At 33.5% G+C, this 16,630-nt stretch overlaps 2 protein-coding genes across 2 annotated transcripts; both read right to left on the bottom strand.

The window, feature by feature from the left end:
* Nucleotides 1-1,404: 1,404 nt before the first annotated feature.
* LOC123668622 (polypeptide N-acetylgalactosaminyltransferase 35A) lies at nucleotides 1,405-12,194 on the bottom strand. Its single transcript, XM_045602341.1, has 11 exons — nucleotides 11,839-12,194; nucleotides 10,704-10,979; nucleotides 10,176-10,311; nucleotides 9,664-10,093; nucleotides 9,041-9,281; nucleotides 7,490-7,635; nucleotides 5,552-5,704; nucleotides 4,081-4,298; nucleotides 2,704-2,833; nucleotides 2,429-2,563; nucleotides 1,405-1,592 (listed from the first exon to the last, which is right to left on the bottom strand). The coding sequence occupies exons 1-11, from the start codon at nucleotides 11,933-11,935 to the stop codon at nucleotides 1,461-1,463; spliced, it is 2,094 nt and encodes a 697-aa protein (XP_045458297.1). The 5' UTR covers nucleotides 11,936-12,194; the 3' UTR covers nucleotides 1,405-1,460.
* A 2,913-nt stretch (nucleotides 12,195-15,107) lies between these two features.
* LOC123668770 (cytochrome b-c1 complex subunit Rieske, mitochondrial-like) lies at nucleotides 15,108-15,938 on the bottom strand. The gene has a single exon (XM_045602464.1). The coding sequence runs from the start codon at nucleotides 15,936-15,938 to the stop codon at nucleotides 15,108-15,110; it is 831 nt and encodes a 276-aa protein (XP_045458420.1).
* Nucleotides 15,939-16,630: the final 692 nt, after the last annotated feature.

Here is a 16,630-nt window from a genome sequence, read left to right as displayed (position 1 = left end):
TTTGTATGTTACTAGTCGTCTAGTAACATATCATCACATCAGTATATCATATACATGTTCTAAGGCAAGTTCTGCAGAAATACAAAGAATATAGCAAAATACCTAGCTTTCGTTGACTACAACAAGGTCTTTTATTCCTTATAACAAGAGTATACAGGAGGCACTACATTCTCAAGATAAAAAAGAAACATACAAATACGTAGTAATATACACTCAAAAAGCACAGTTTACATCAGGCCGAAAACAACGGAAGAAGATTTTTCTATAGAAAGAGGCGAACGACAAGGCGGCCTGATCTCGAATTGAGATAAATACGGACTCAATATGAATGGTGAAAATGAACCGCTTACGTTTCGCAGACGACCTAATTCTGTTCTCAGAATGTCCAGTAAACTAGGGCAAATGCTTCAACATCTAAGGAAAGCATAAAGGCAGGCACTCACATAAAAACTGAACCACTAAATAATCGTACGTCAAAACGGAATAGAGAGAAGTACAATCTGAGTAAAAATAAAGGATAATTAACAAAATTAAAAATGTAACTAAATCTAAAGACGTGAGTAAAGTCACTCAAATGAAAATTAGCACGACATAATATGTTAAGTGAAAAATGTGAGAAATGGGCTAGAATTAACAGAGTAGTATCCCAGTGATGGTAAAAGAAGTACATTATATATATATATATGTAACATACACAACTTTCACTTCCGTACATGAGTATCGGAACCAAAACCCCCACATGCACAGCCAAACGAGCCTTGTTAGACACCCTCCGACTGCTCATAAAGGAGTGCAAATCTCCAGTCACCCTGTTTCCTACATTCACTCTTCTTTCAATATCACTCTCACACTTCCCGTCTCTTGTAGACTTTGAACCCAGATACACAAACTCATTCATCATTACCTGTTCAATTTGTTCATCTCCAATCACGATATTGCAGTCTGTCACTGCCTCATCTCTTTCAAACAACATCACTTTCGTCTTCTTTACATTCATCTTCATTCCCTTTCTAACAAAAGCTCCACGCATAGCAGTTACCATCTCTGCAACTCCTCGACCAAAGACGCAAGTACTACTTGATCATCAGCATAGAGAAGACATTTGACGAGTAACTCATTCACTCTAAACCTACTTTCATTCTCTTTTAAATCTGTGAAATAATTGTCCATGAACTAATTTTACTCTCTGAAATCTATCAAACAATTGTCCATGAACAAATTTACAGCCAAAAAGAAGTAAAGATCGACAAATGAAACGTTTGGGGGACGACCTTAGGAGAATTGCTGATCTAGAATGAATTGGAGAGTTGCGAAAGACAGATAGCTGGAAGTATTTGGAAGGACTTTGTCGAATGACAGGCTGTTGTTGAGAAACCAATCGCCAGTGATAAATATAATTGTGAATTGTAAACAGCAATAAAGGCTAATTTATTTTTTTACTTATTTTTGTATGTTACTGTTTATGATCGAACGAAATCCCATTGGTTCGTTGGTTGGCTGTCACATATGACTAAGAGCACGGGTTCGCTTCTTACCGCTCTTTCCACGCCGAGACACATACCAGCTGCCGTATTGTAAATTGGACTGCCAGCCTATAAAAAAAAAAACAATAAATTTTACGTTTTTCTCTTAACCACACTTATTAAGTGACTGTTTAAACATAAATATTAAAGAACATTTAAACAACAGTTTAGCAGCTTATTATAACTTAATAACTAACTCCAAAAAAGAAGGGGGTTCTCAATTAGACCCTACTTTTTGTGTTAACTCAACTTTTTACTGGGTGTACCGATTTTGATGATTCTTTTTTAATCAAAAGTTACCGTTTGTCATGTGGTCCCATTTAAATTCGATCATGATCTGACGAATAATTTTGAGCTATCCCTAATAAGACGTATTAAACTGTTTTTCAGACTACTTACATTATATTACATGTCAATGCCGCATTGGCGCAACGGTCACAGCCATGGATTGTGCCTGTTGCACTGGCGGTTGCGGGTTCGATTCCCGCACATGACACACATTTGTATTGGCCATACAGGTGTTTGCCGTGGTCTAGTCGCTTGTGCAGTCCTTGTGGGTCTCCCCACCGTGCCTTGGAAAGCACGTTAAGACATCGGTCCCGGTTGTTATCATGTACTCCTGATAGCGATCGTTACTCATAGTAGGGAATATATCCACCAACCCGCATTGGAGCAGCGTGGTGGATTAAGCTCTGATCCTTCTCCTACATGGGGAAAGAAGCCTAGGCCCAGTAGTGGGATATTACAGGCTGAAGCGAACATGTCAATGAGAATGGAGGTCGGTTTTTTTTTTGTTTGTCAACAAATACAATTATTTTTGCAGCTAAACTAGCTAAAAATGGTCATAAGTGTTCGATAAAAAACACAGTGACACGAAATTTTTATATATGAAGATTATTCATTACCGTCCCCTTGTGTTTCCATTCCTGCGTGCCCCCAAGCTCGTGACACTTGCCGATGATAGGTGAGATATTGCCAACGGCGTCGAGGCACAAGTAACGTCCTAGGACTAACTCATTGCGATCCGTCTCAAACCACATCTGTAATAAAAAAGTTTTTTGTTTTTGTTCATAATCAATGCTAGATAAAACTTATAATTTCAATTTATATCTATATTTGTTGTCTTTAAATGAAGTCTTTGACCCTTACAAGGTTGACACATTGCAAAATGGATTATTACCTGGTTCAAGGTCCTGATACAATTAGCGAGTATCAATCCACTACCTTTGCTTTTTATATCTTTAGCGCTCTGCATGCATAGACTTGTATTCTTCATGCGGATTTGAAACGAATCCGTGTAATTGCGTTTTCTGTGAAATACAATGAAATTTTATTATGTTTATCTGTACAAATATAATTTAAAAATAAAAGTTTTTTGAAAATATAGTTACTAGGATATATTCTAATTTTTTTTAATAGTAGTGTAAAACTAGAGAAAACGTAGATGTATCCTATATCGCGCTATAAAAGTTATCAGAGTGATTGAGTATATATATACAAGGACCCGACAACAACCGTCGGGGCCAGTTAATATTATGCTGTATATGTATGTGTATTTGTACTCGACAACTGATATTTTTCTAGGTGACACTAATAATCACTTGTCTGTGTACACTTCCTAACCGCTTTCACTACGCTGTGTCCTATATGCTCAAAGGTTGTCTGAAAGAGATCGCTCCTCTAGCGATAAGACCGCCTTTGTACACTGTTTTTATTTGTAATATGTTATTGTGTTGATTGTTGTTGTGTACAATAAAGAGTATTATTATTATTATAAAACATTTACACAGCCGGAACTTTATTTAATTTCAATATCTCAATGTCATTTCATAATAATCAAATACTGTTTATTTCTTAGATTTCAACTAATGAACATACATTCAGATTTGTATTTTTTTTCTAAGACTCTAATTTTTAACAGTGTATATTTCAACTCTGTGAAAATTACTGGACATCATCTATACAAATCAATAAAATTGGTGTCTGTTTGTAATATTAAAATAACCGCTTTTAACTAAATTTATATGTATGTATTTAATAAAACACTTTTGGACGGGAGTCCTCCCGTGACCATGGTTGCTGTAAAGTATCCGAAACGTCGGGAATCAAAAGTTAACAATAAACCGCGATAAAATCCGAAAAAAGTGTTTTATTAAATGAGTAAAATTCGCGTAAACATTAGAAAACAATATTATATGTATGTAGTTGTTTATACACGGTCGATATGCCAAAATGACATTTTTTACGATTTTTGTTTGTCTGTTTGTTCCGACTCATCTCTGAAACGACTGGACCGATTTGACGGGACTTTCACTAGCAGATAGCTGATGTAATTAAGGAGTAACTTAGGCTACTTTTATTTTAGATTTTTTATTATTTTATAACTGCCAACTGAACAATAACTCTTTTGTTATATTCCATTCGGACGAAGTCGCGGGCGCAGCTAGTATAGAATAAATCAAGATTTTTGTCTATAAAAATTTTTACATCAAAATTACATCTATCATACATTCGCGTTTAGCATCTATACAGACTTTAAAAATATAAGTATCTTTACCTCGAATGCCATGGTTGGAATTTATTCTTTTCTGGATCATTCAAAGCCGCTATTTTCTTCTTAGCTGCTGTATTTTCACCTTGTTCTATTTCTGGATAAACGTTTTCTATGTACCATTTAAATGATTTGCATTCCAGGCTTTTACGTAACGCAATTCGGTCAGATATATCGCCTATAGACACATGCGCTGCAGATGGATTCTTTTCTATTACTTTATTCTAAAAATAATATTTGTAGATATTTATTACGTACATCCTATATAAACAAAAAATAATTTTCAAAATGTACCTATGCACCGAACTTCCGAACGATTGAACCTATTTAGATACATCTTTTTTGTGTTCTTTATTGTCAAAACAAGGTTTACATAAAAATTAAAAGAAATGAACATATTCATGTAATAATTGTGTTTACTAGCAAACGAAAAAAAACGACTTCAATTACATCCACAAGTAATGCAACGTAAGTAGACGAACAAAATTAACAAGCGCACTATCACCACTACGATATTAGAAGGTTCCCCTCGATTTTTCTGGAATGCCATCATCACATCTTGGTTTCCTTATTATGGTACCACCCTTGGGGATATCTTCTTTTCAACAAAAAAAGAATCATCAAAATCGGTTCATAAACGACGAAGTTATCCGCGAACACACACACACATATATATGTGTATATATATATATGGTCGTAATTGAGAAACCTCCTTCTTTTTTTTAAGTCGGTTAAAACGGGTACCGTACATTTTTTTTTATGTTAATAAAATTTTACATCAAATCGTTTTACTTTTATTCGGTCATATCATATTTTACCAAACAGCGTAACATTCAAAAATTTCCGACGAACTACTAATTATCAATTCTAAGAACCGCATTTGCATATTTAATGTAAATGTAGACATTTAAAAATACATTATACGATCAGTTTGCATATTTCATTACATATATTCTTATTAATATTATAAATACAAAAGTTATTCTATCCGTCTATTACGTTTTCATGAATCGATTTCGGTGATATTTGGTTTAAATGGAGCACAGAACTTAGGAAAACACATAAGTTACCTCTGGTTTTAGAAAAGGCTTAAAGGTGTTGAAGTTAGGAATAAAAGTTTGTTACGTCATTATCAAAAATAAAACCATGACGGTTTGTACTTAAGTTTATACGAAATCAGTGTATTACTTGTTAAATAAACATTGTAAAAAATTAAAAATACTCCCGATGTATATATTCTAGGGATAAAATCGCAGTTCAAAGCTAGCTTCACACATAATTTACTGATATTATAAAGCTGTTTGTTTGTTTTCAAGCGCTAATCTCAGGAAGTATTGGTTGTAAAACCATTATTGTGTTGGAAAGACCACTTACCGAGGAGGGTTATAGGTTATATAGAATCTTAGTACATTATTTTCTAGAATTAACTATAGTGAAACCTCGGAGCAAAGGCAGTAATTTATATAAGATCAATTACCACATAGTCATCCATCCAGACTCGAGCCATACGCATCGAATTTCTCAGCATGTTATCCTCTTTCTCACCATATCCATATGGCCTTCGTTTACGGAACACGTGACCGACCCGACTGCACGGTATAAGCTCCAATATACCACCGCACATCCATATCTGCGATAGAAATAAAAAAATCATATATATATATATATGTTATTCGACTATTGCGTTCCTTAAAATGGGAGGTTCAGCTGGTGAAATAGATCACGCTTTAGCCTGTAATATCTCACTGCTGGATATAAGCCTCTTTTCCCATGTAGGAGAAGGATCAGAGCAATGGGGGTTGGCGGATATATTCCCTACTATGAGTAACGATCGCTATCAGATGTACATGATAACAAACGGGACCGACGGCTTAACGTTCTATCCGAGGCAAGGTGGAGAGACCCACAAAGACTGCACAAACACCCAGACCACGGCAAACACCTATATGGCCAATACAAATGTTTGTCATGTGCGAGGATCGAACCCGAAACCGCCAGCGCTACAGCCACAAACCAGTGCTGTGACCGATAGTCACAACCCGCGTGAAGAAAACAATCCAAGCCCTTTTTTGAATTACAGATTCGTCCCGCATGATACTTTTCGCTAGTGCGTAAGATGGCTATAATATTTTTATATATAAAACAAAATCATGTCAGATACACCATTTATAACTCAAGAATGGCTCGAGCATCTTTATAATTTTTGTGCTTTAGGATTCATCTTCGTCCTGAATAGGATAATAAGTATTAAAATGTGATATTCATCATAAAAAATTAACACTAAAAAACATCATTCAGAACACATGTCTAGACATTCATTTGTTGACATTAACTGTTAGGCGGAACGAAAGTCTCTAGGTCAGCTAGTTGACAATAAAACATTCTACGAGAAAAAAAAATAGTTTTCATATGTGGTTCTATATTTTATATCACTTAATCGACCTTTCTTAGGGCTACGAAAAAATAGTATTGGGCGGTTATACGATAGTACCTTGCCAAAAGTAGCTCGTATATTAAGACGAGTAAAATTTAAAAAGGGGGCTAAGTTCTTTTTTTCAGGTGAAACGTGATCCATATCAACTACAGAATCCCCGCTTGAAGGAACGCAATTAGGAATATGTATATACATAATTATATTATGTCGTATTGATGCTGAGTGACGCTGAATATTATATCCACACTAATACTATAAAGCTGAAAATTTTATCTGTTTTTTAATCGTTCTAATCTCAGGAATTACTGGTGAGATTTTTTTTTTGTGTTCGATAGCCCATTTATCGAGGATTTATGTTAATTTTTTCTCAAAATTAACGGATATAAAACAGCGGGACACAGCTCGATTCAATATAAATTAATAATAAATAATTAATTGACGACGCGTTGGCGCAGCGGTAATAGCACTGGCTGTTGCGCTGGCGGGCGCGAGTTCGATTCCCGCTCACGACAGACATTTGTATCGACCATATAGATGTTAGTCGTAGTCTGGGCGTTGTGTTTGTGTATTATATGTGTTTCTAGAACCCCAACACAGGAGAAAATCCTAATGTGGGATCCGTTCAGTTTGAAGCGTTTATTATTATTATTTTTATTATGATTATTATTATTATTAATATAAGAGTAAGGGTTAGACACCCTTATCTCCTACCTGGAGAAGGGGACCTATTCCCAACAGTGGGATGTTACAGACTGTTTCATCTACATACGTGTTTATATTAATATTACAAAACTACAGAATTGAAAAAAATTTTTTTTTTTTTGGATATTCCTTATTCCGAGGAAGGCTAAAGTCTATATAAACTTTTAGTAAGTTGTTTCCTCAAAATAACCTCAAGTGAAATCGTCTCCTCCTCCTGTTACATTTACCAATTGTGGCAAACAAGAGCAGAAAAATATAGAGGCATAAAAGTATACATACGCGAAAGGATATCTCCAAATTTTCGCCTCCCCAAATATTCATACCAGGATCATATTTGCCAATGTTATTGAAATATTCCCTGTATATAGCGAACAAACCGCCTGCCATAGTTGGTGATCTTATTGGATTCAAGAAGTCCTTTTCATCTGTGAAACAAGATTTCTTAGGTATAGATTACAAAAACCAAAGAGATTTCCTTTTTTATTGTTAAGCGTTAATTAATGAAATTGTTTATTTTTGTTTAAACTTAAAAGATTTTAAAAGTTACATTATTCGTTAGTAATAGACTGGCTTATTGACTCTAGCCCTTTCTGCACCAAAGATGTGGGTTTGATTCCCATCTTGAGTTTGGGTATATACCTAAGTACCACCATATCAAAAATGTATACTTATTATTAAACGTTATATTTATTATTTGTATTTATATAAGGTCGACAGTCGACTGCTACCTGGAACACCATGACCAATTGCATGAATTATATATATTTATTTATTTAATAAATATGGCACTACTCGTACTATTACGCAATGATCTATCAGAATTGAAACACGTTAACCAAACGTTATTAATGAATCTGTAATACTCGCCAGTGAAACCACGATAAACGTCTAGTTATTTTTATCGTAATATTATTCATAACAAATGTGATGTTAACAATTTTTTATCACAATTATAATATATTTACAAACAATATAAAATGAAAGATGTAATTAATTAATTATTATTATTTAGCCATTTCATTTATTACTGATAAATTAATATAAGTTAGTGTATATAATTTATTAAGTGTAATAAAAAAATATTATCATCTTAAGTACTATTCTTTATGTTAATGTTATTTTATATTAAGTTGTGAGTGGTTTACAAAGTAGTTTATAGCGAAGTAAATTAATTAAAATCATATTCCTACATAATTAGTTACAATCATGTACATGTCTCATTTATTCATAATTTCTTTAACATTATGGATGTTTTTAAATGATTATTGCATATTTTATAATTCAATTAAGAAGATATTTATTATCAAAAAAGAATTTGTTAATTTAAGTTATAATGATTAACAATCATTTTTCCTATCATAGATATTCAAGTTTTTCTAAAATATATTTAATAATGCCAATAAGTTTATATATGTATACAAATCCTGAAATACTATGTATAAAAGGTTCTTTGTTTATTGGACATGCTCATCTTAGGATAAACTGTTCTTTAGTGATTTTTTTTATTACTTTGGTTAAACTATGGTCTAGTTTTAAGAATTTCCATTAGAAAGTGTTTATAACATAAATAAGTTTAACATAAACACACAGTCAGCTGTTACTAGTACATATATGCAACTTAATGTTTGTGTTATATGCAAACAGCAAACTAATAAGCACATCTTTTTTTATTAATTTACATAACTCTTGAACTGAAAGGAAGGTGACTACCAACTGTGTCAACAAGCTAGTTGAAAGCCTTATTAAATGAGTTAAAAGCCAAAAAAATGTTATTATATGACTCATCGAATGGAATTAATATTTTAATAGCAAATAATTTAAAATGATTACTTTTCAAGGTTCCTTTAGGCAGGTTGTCCCATTTGAAATGTAGCCCCCAGTTGAAACCACCTCTGACCAGTGGACTCGATGTGTACTCAAATGTATCAGCATTAATGACATCAATAACAGGTGTTACAGCCCGAGGAGAATATCTCACGTTCACACCATCTACTCCTTCAGATAATCTCGTTAAAAGAGGCGGTAACCAGTCGACATTGACTTCAATATGTGAATCTAAGAATACTAGAACCTAAAACATAATTCTTTCTTAAGTATACAAAAGTTTTTAAACAGTCCTACCATATTTTTATCATCATAGTACTTAAATTCAAAATGCGATAATCATAAACTCAAAATATGGAAGCTGTATTTTTAAGTGATAGATTTGTATAACGCTAATGGCATAGGTATCCATAAGGAAATTAGTTTGAATTAAATTCAAAGTCATACATAGATAAACTAAGTAGAGTATAATATGCCAATTATAGTTAATTCATTATCATTGATGGAATATGAAGTTGTAAGCTAAGAGTATAGAAAAGTCACACCTACACAAATAGCTATATAGTATATGCTATCAAAATATTCAATTGCTATATACATTCTTAAACGATTATTATCAACAAACTTACATCACCAACACTGTTATCAGCCCCATACAGCCTAGCTCGTATAAGACCTTCCCTTTTACTGGTTTTTAATAACCTTATATTTAAACCTTTTAACTTTTTATTTGAGTCTGTAGTTTTCTTCACATTCAAAACGTTATTGTCATCATTAATATAATCAATCATACTCTCGCCATCAATATTATTTGTTTCCAACATTTCCAGCTCCATCTTTACCTTATTATTTAATTCATTAACTGCTTTATTCACATCATCGTGTAAACCTTCTATGTCACTATAATCATCAACTAATATAATTTCCTTAAGGAGCCTCATTTCGGTGCGATCCAAAATAGAATGGACTGACCTCATAAGTGTTTCAAAATGTTCATTGTAAAAGCATATGATGATTGACGCTTTTGGTAATTTTGGAGGAAATTTTTGCTTTCGGCATCTGAAGTAAAAGACAGTTATAATGAAAGTAAACTATTAAGTCATCTTTTAAAATATAACCATATGAAATATAAGTATATTACAATTTATTTCTTGTATCAGGTATTCCTCGATGATTTCCAATTCTTTGTGAAATAAGAGTGTTAAATGCATGCAGGTTGTAACCTTTTTCACGGATTTGAACGTCTTCTGCATTGTGTATCAACCCAAACTGACTTTCTAGAATAGAGAAATTAACAGTCATCATGTATGAAAGTAACTCTATGGTTAACAATTGATTTGCAGTATTTATGTTTGAATTCCAATATAATTATTTTAATGTAATAAAAATAGCATTTAGCTATAGACAAATTTAAGAATATAATTATAAGATTATTACAAGACAATTATAAGATACAATTTCTGTCATGTAGTATTGTACACAGCAATGAGTACAAAATAATGTATCGGATTGAAATGAAATTATGTGAACTTAAAATTTAAATTAAGAATATTAAATAAGAAGTCTATGCAGATTTCATGATGAATAAACAAATATGTTTAATTGTTTATATTGGATGTGAACTTTTCCTTGATCACATTTAAGTTACAAATATACGATATTCACCCACCTAAGCTTTTATCTGGTTTAGATAATTCTTTCAATCCAAGTTTTGACATTTTATCCCTCAACATTACTTTCCTCTTGTAATAATCGGACATTTCTTTGTGATTTTTCCACTTTTTATCCATATAATTAATGTTGTTTACTTTAGGACTGTCGTACAATAAATTCTTACCCTCCAAAGCTGCAATAGATTTATCATTGTTTTTTATTCGAGCCTTCTCTTCATTGTTAACGAGACGGTAATGAAACCTGTCCTGTGTATTATTAACAATATTTTCACCTAAAAGCATTGTTAACACTAAAGTAACAATTTCAAATTATTAATCTTATAAACTGTTTTGAAAATATTTAAACATGGATACTTTTTTTCAGAATTGACATACTTATAAATCTATATATAGATACACACATATTTTATTCATATATACACTTATAAAGTTCATGCTCAAGCTAACTGACTACGCCAGTGTGAGCAACTCAGAAAAACTAGGTGAGAAAAAGTTAAGTGTTTTCATAACGTAAGCCTATAATAACCTGTATAGATAAAAATAAATAGCCAAAATGTATGTGCATACATACACAATGTCCTACAACTACACTTAATTGACAACTAATAAACAAATTATATATACATTTATATATATATGGCAAAATGAATTTTGTCAGCTAATATATAAATTAAAAAAAAAATACAGATCTATTGCCTGTGATCTGTTGAAATAGATCTGTGAATACATCATCAAAAACTAATCGAATTGAATCGAGTCTTGCGCTAGTTGTAAGTGACATTTTTTCTTGCCTAGTATCAGCTAGTTCTTGCTAAGGAAAGTTATCTACTACTAAATCCTAAGAGAAATAAATTAGGAGGTTATTTACTGCTGTTAATATACTATATTTTGTGATATTCATTGCAATAAGATATATTTTTTAAATTAAAATGCACCTATAATGTTATAAGTAAATAATTAAAGTTGATATTTACCATATGGTTTAACAACTTTGTAAAGATTTAGATTACTAAGTATATGTTTACATATTGAGATAAATGAGAATTAAAAAACTACTTTTTTTAATTTAAATAAAAAAAAGAAAAATCTTGAAACTTTAAAAAACTAAATAAGAATAAGTGTAATGCTTACCACTCATATTGAGCAACCAATATAAATATAAAGATATACTCCATGTCGCAGAAGCAAAAATTATCCCCCATAAGAAGGAATTATTCAATTTACCCATATTTTTTTCGTTTTTACATTTACAATAATGTAATAAAATATTACATATATATTTTCACCAACCATGCGTTTAAATATATCACAATTAATCCATATACAAAAAAATATTTCATTTAATTAATCTTTAAAGCAATTAACACTAAAAGTCAAAATACTTTTAGTCGGCTGTTCAAGGCTGTTGGCAAGCCGACTTGTATAGTTCAAGTTCGCGTTTTTTAGAGAACTTGACGAAAACTTGACAAGTTTAAAAGAGATAAATAGTACGTTCCACTAAGCGACCAAAACGACTGCAAAGCACCTTCTATCGTTCCAAGTAAAACCCATTTTTTAAAAGTGTCCTATTTTGTAAACAAACCCTGTCAATACGTAATTTATGATTTTTCCGAATTTATTATTCATTTTCTCAACACATTAACTTACGAACATTTGCAAACTACATTTACTATTTTATTTCACTAAAAACATAGATCAATAATTATTATATAATTTAAACAGGGCCTGATTAACCCTTAGGCTAATTAGGCTGCAGCCTATGGCGTGAGGAACGACAGGAGCGCGCTGAAATTGTGTCTTCGCATGCACTAATCTAGCATCATTATATTTATCCAACATATTTCAACTAGACCGAGACAAAACATTAAAATTAAACGCGCTTGTAGAGCATTGCTTTTAGCTTTTGAAACCAAATTTTTTTTAGTAGAATGAAACCCATTATGAAAGAAAATACAACGCAAATGAAAGGAAAAATAAATTACGGGTGATCTGAGGTCGGGAAGTGGTAGGAAGGGGAAGTTTAATGGTAAAAAACGGTTTATCTCGATTTCCGACTAAACTACAAGTCCTATGGAATAAAATTCAAGGGCAAAGTTGTAGGCGGTAAAAAGATCCACAACTTTTGTATTTATACTTTTTAACATAACCTTCAATTTAAGTGAAATAAATTTAAGTGAAAAATTTTAAAAAACATTTTTTTAAGCAACTTCACACTAGAAGACCAAAGCAAGCCAATACAAGTCATGTGGCCAAACACGACATGGATTTGGTTTTCTACTTGGTAGCCTGCAGTAACTTGTCATGATTTTGATCGTAAGGTACTTTGTCTTTATGTACGGTCAGCCTAAAAAATGTTTTGCTACCCTAAGGTTGAATGTCATGCAGAGAAAGGACAGCGTTAGTTTCGCTTGCAGATTGATCTGAAAACTTTTATACCATATTAAAATTTTCACACTACTTCTCTACTCACTTACTACTTTTTAGGCTGTCCATAACACACCTGGTGGGGGCGCTACGCTTCAGCCTGTAATATCCCACTACTGGGCATAGGCCTCTTTCCCCATGTAGGAAAAGGATAAGAGCTTAATCCACCACGCTGCTTCAATGCGAGTTGGCGGATATATTCCCTACTATGAGTGACGATCGCTATCAGGTGTACTTGATAACAACCGGGACCGATGGCTTAACGTGCTCTCCGAGACACGGTGGGGAGACCCACAAGGACTGCACAAAAACCCAGACCATGGCAAACACCTGTATGGCCAAAAAAAAATGTTTGTCCACTCAACTTTGTCCGCAAGACCACTTTTTCTCCCTCCCTTTGAAACAAGCGCGATTTTATACTTGTTATGCACACATGTACAAAATTTTTTTAAACAATAAATTCAAGCTCAATTCATAGTTTTCAAAATAATATAAACATTTTTGTTCTAAGTGTAGAAACTTGGGAGTTATAAGCAAAAAACTTCGTCTCAAGTAGCGCGCGCTTATCGAATCATATTACGCGGGAGATACGAGGTTAGCACCGTGCGGAAGATGCGGTAGACTGGGTGCTGGGTTTGAATTCAATCCCGCGGGAGACTACGGGAGCTTGCGCTCGATGGAGTCCGGTCTACCAGAGGTTAATATTGTTTATTCATTTGCTTTTTGTGGCACTTTACTAAACTACACCATGACTCTTTTTGTCAGTGGTCGGAAGTATGCCACATTTGTTTACCACAGTACAGTTAGGACACACTTAAAAAGACCATGCGTGGTCGTCGTGAGCGATCACTCGACGTCTTAGATGACGTCACTGTTCGCGACCACATCGGACCCACTTCGCCAGAGTTGGCTTTCATAAAAATTCGAGGAGAATTTAAAAAAAATAATCATACTATGTCAAATTGTAAGTGTTATCTCTCATTCGATTCGGCAAAAACGCAACAATAAAGTCCCGGGAATCCATCTTGAATTAAGTTTCACTATTATAATATTACTCACAACCCCCATAGCTGCAAGTTTTCACCATGCTGCCATATTGCGAGCTTATAAAATTCGCCTTCAACGCCCGCGGCGTTTTTTAAGTTAGTGAAACGGCAATTTCAGTGGTCGTGATCGATGGCGTAGTGGGTTGTACCCAAAATATGTTCAGAATTCAACGACAGCTGTCATTGTAAGTTGGAAATTTGCTATCTGTAACGGGCTCGTTCCACCTAAGGCCCACAATGGAGTCGACCACGACCGCTGAAATTGTCTTTTTACTAACGTAAAAAAAAGCCGCGGGCGTTGTGGACGAATTTTATAAATGGAATGCATATTTGGCGCTGTCAGTGTCAGCTGTGTGCTCGCAATATGACGGCATGGTGAACTGAAAACATGCAGCTGTGGGGGGGTTGTGAGTGAATATTTCGCACGGATTAGAGTAAAACTTAATTCAACGTTGATTCCTGGGAATTTATTGTTGCGCTTTTGACGAATTGAATGAGAGATAACATTCACAATTTGACATTGACAGTTGTACAATATTTTGTAGATGAAGTGGGCGCGATGTGGTCGCGAACAGTGAGCTCATCTATGACGTCGAGCGATCGCTCGCGACGACCACGGGCCTTAGATGGAACTTTTACCACTATTTGCACATTTAGTTCTCACACAAACCAGTTAAAATTTTCTATATTGTCGAATGCTTGGACGGTAGTTTGTAAGCTATAAAGTAAGAAATCTTACGTACAAAGTCGCTAAGACTTTTTCCTTTTTACAACGAAAACCTAGTGACTATGGCGTATCTACAACTTTTATTTTAACTCAGTTCATATTTTTGTTTACGGATTGTTTTACATCAAAAAATACTTGAAACAAAAACAATTATAAAATGTGTACACTGCACACATCATTCGATATTGTATATATTATTTTAATTAACCAACCAAAACAACAGTATCTGATAAAAATTTGTAAGGGGGCACTTCCAAATTAAGAGGAGCAGGACCTTTTCTTGCTCTGCCCACATTATCGTAGTGGCTTCCGTGACAAGGACAATAAAATCCACCTGCCCAATCACCCGAATTAGGAATTGGAACGCAACCCAAATGTGTACAAATTCCAATAACAATTAGCCACTCAGGCTTTACTGTACGCTGCTCGGGACTTTCGGGATCTTTCAAAACTGACATCGGTGTATCAGCTTCTGCTTTCATCTCACTTTCCGTTCTGTGCTTAATAAAGAGTGGCTTACCGCGCCATTTATATGAAGAACACATACCCGGAGCGATATTCTTAATATCTACTTCTATAGTAGCCAAAGCTAAAACGTCAGCGGGTGCTGACATGCTCAATAAAAAGTGTGTTAATTCCGATTTTAAGCTATACATTCCTCCAAGGAAACCAATAAAACCAGCCAAGTACGTATAACCATATTTTTCATCACCAGAATGCCATTTTGTATACTTAAGATCTTTGAATTTTTCTTTTCTGTATTCATCGAAATTCGGATGCTTAAAGTCACGGTGTAGTTTAGGATAATCTTTTTGAAAACGAATCTGATTCCAAAAAAGGAGGCTGGTATGAAGAGGAAGCACACGAAACTGATATTCAATTTTCTGAATATCTGGAGACGAAAAAGACGTTTCTTCTTTCTTGTTAGAATTCAACTTCAACAAATAAAATAGATTTATTTGAGAATCACGATCGACTGAATATTTCCAAAAGACTCTTCCGCGTCTTAAACCGCAGGTGTTTAGGAAGTTCATTTTTCAAGCTTATTTATTTTGTTTATTTTAAAAATAAACAACAATATTGTTATGTCAATTAAACGTTAATGTTTACGCAATATCAACTTTTTTCTGTATAATGTCAATGCCGTGTGAGTTTAATGACATTTTTATATTTCAGTTAAAAGAGTTTCCTTTTATTTCTCTTATTCGCATTAGGACTCTAATATAATTAAGGTTTAAAAAAACTAAAACATTTTAGCCAATTACCCAACCGTTGAATGAAGGCTATACTTGTGGTAACCATATATGTATCTACTTATATATCGATGCATTTATGTTTTTATATTTGTTTGCTTGTACGAATACCAACTACCGCCTGTTAAACGACTTATCTGGTTTGCAAGTGTGAGGTTTCGTTTCGTCATATCTTTTAATACTGATTCCCTCTTTCCTTCATTTTACTTTCATATACAGAATTGTGTTTGCTCGCAAAAAAAAACCAGATTTCAATGACAGCGACAAGTAATACCATAGGTAGTCCGTCAAATTGTCCGTTAATTGCGCATTATACGAAATAACTGAAAAAGCACTCGTGATAACTCGATCAAATTTAAATGGGACCACATAACAAGCATCAGCCCTCGACTATCATTCTTTTTTCTTTTTGTTAAAAATCAAGGTACCACACATAATAATTGTGTTTGCAGACAAACGAAAAAAAACCGACT

The sequence above is a fragment of the Melitaea cinxia genome, chromosome Z, assembly GCF_905220565.1.
Source record: "Melitaea cinxia chromosome Z, ilMelCinx1.1, whole genome shotgun sequence".
Lineage (NCBI taxonomy): Eukaryota > Metazoa > Arthropoda > Insecta > Lepidoptera > Nymphalidae > Melitaea > Melitaea cinxia.
Note: the sequence above shows the minus strand (reverse complement) of the source record. Positions and strands in the feature narration are given on the sequence as shown.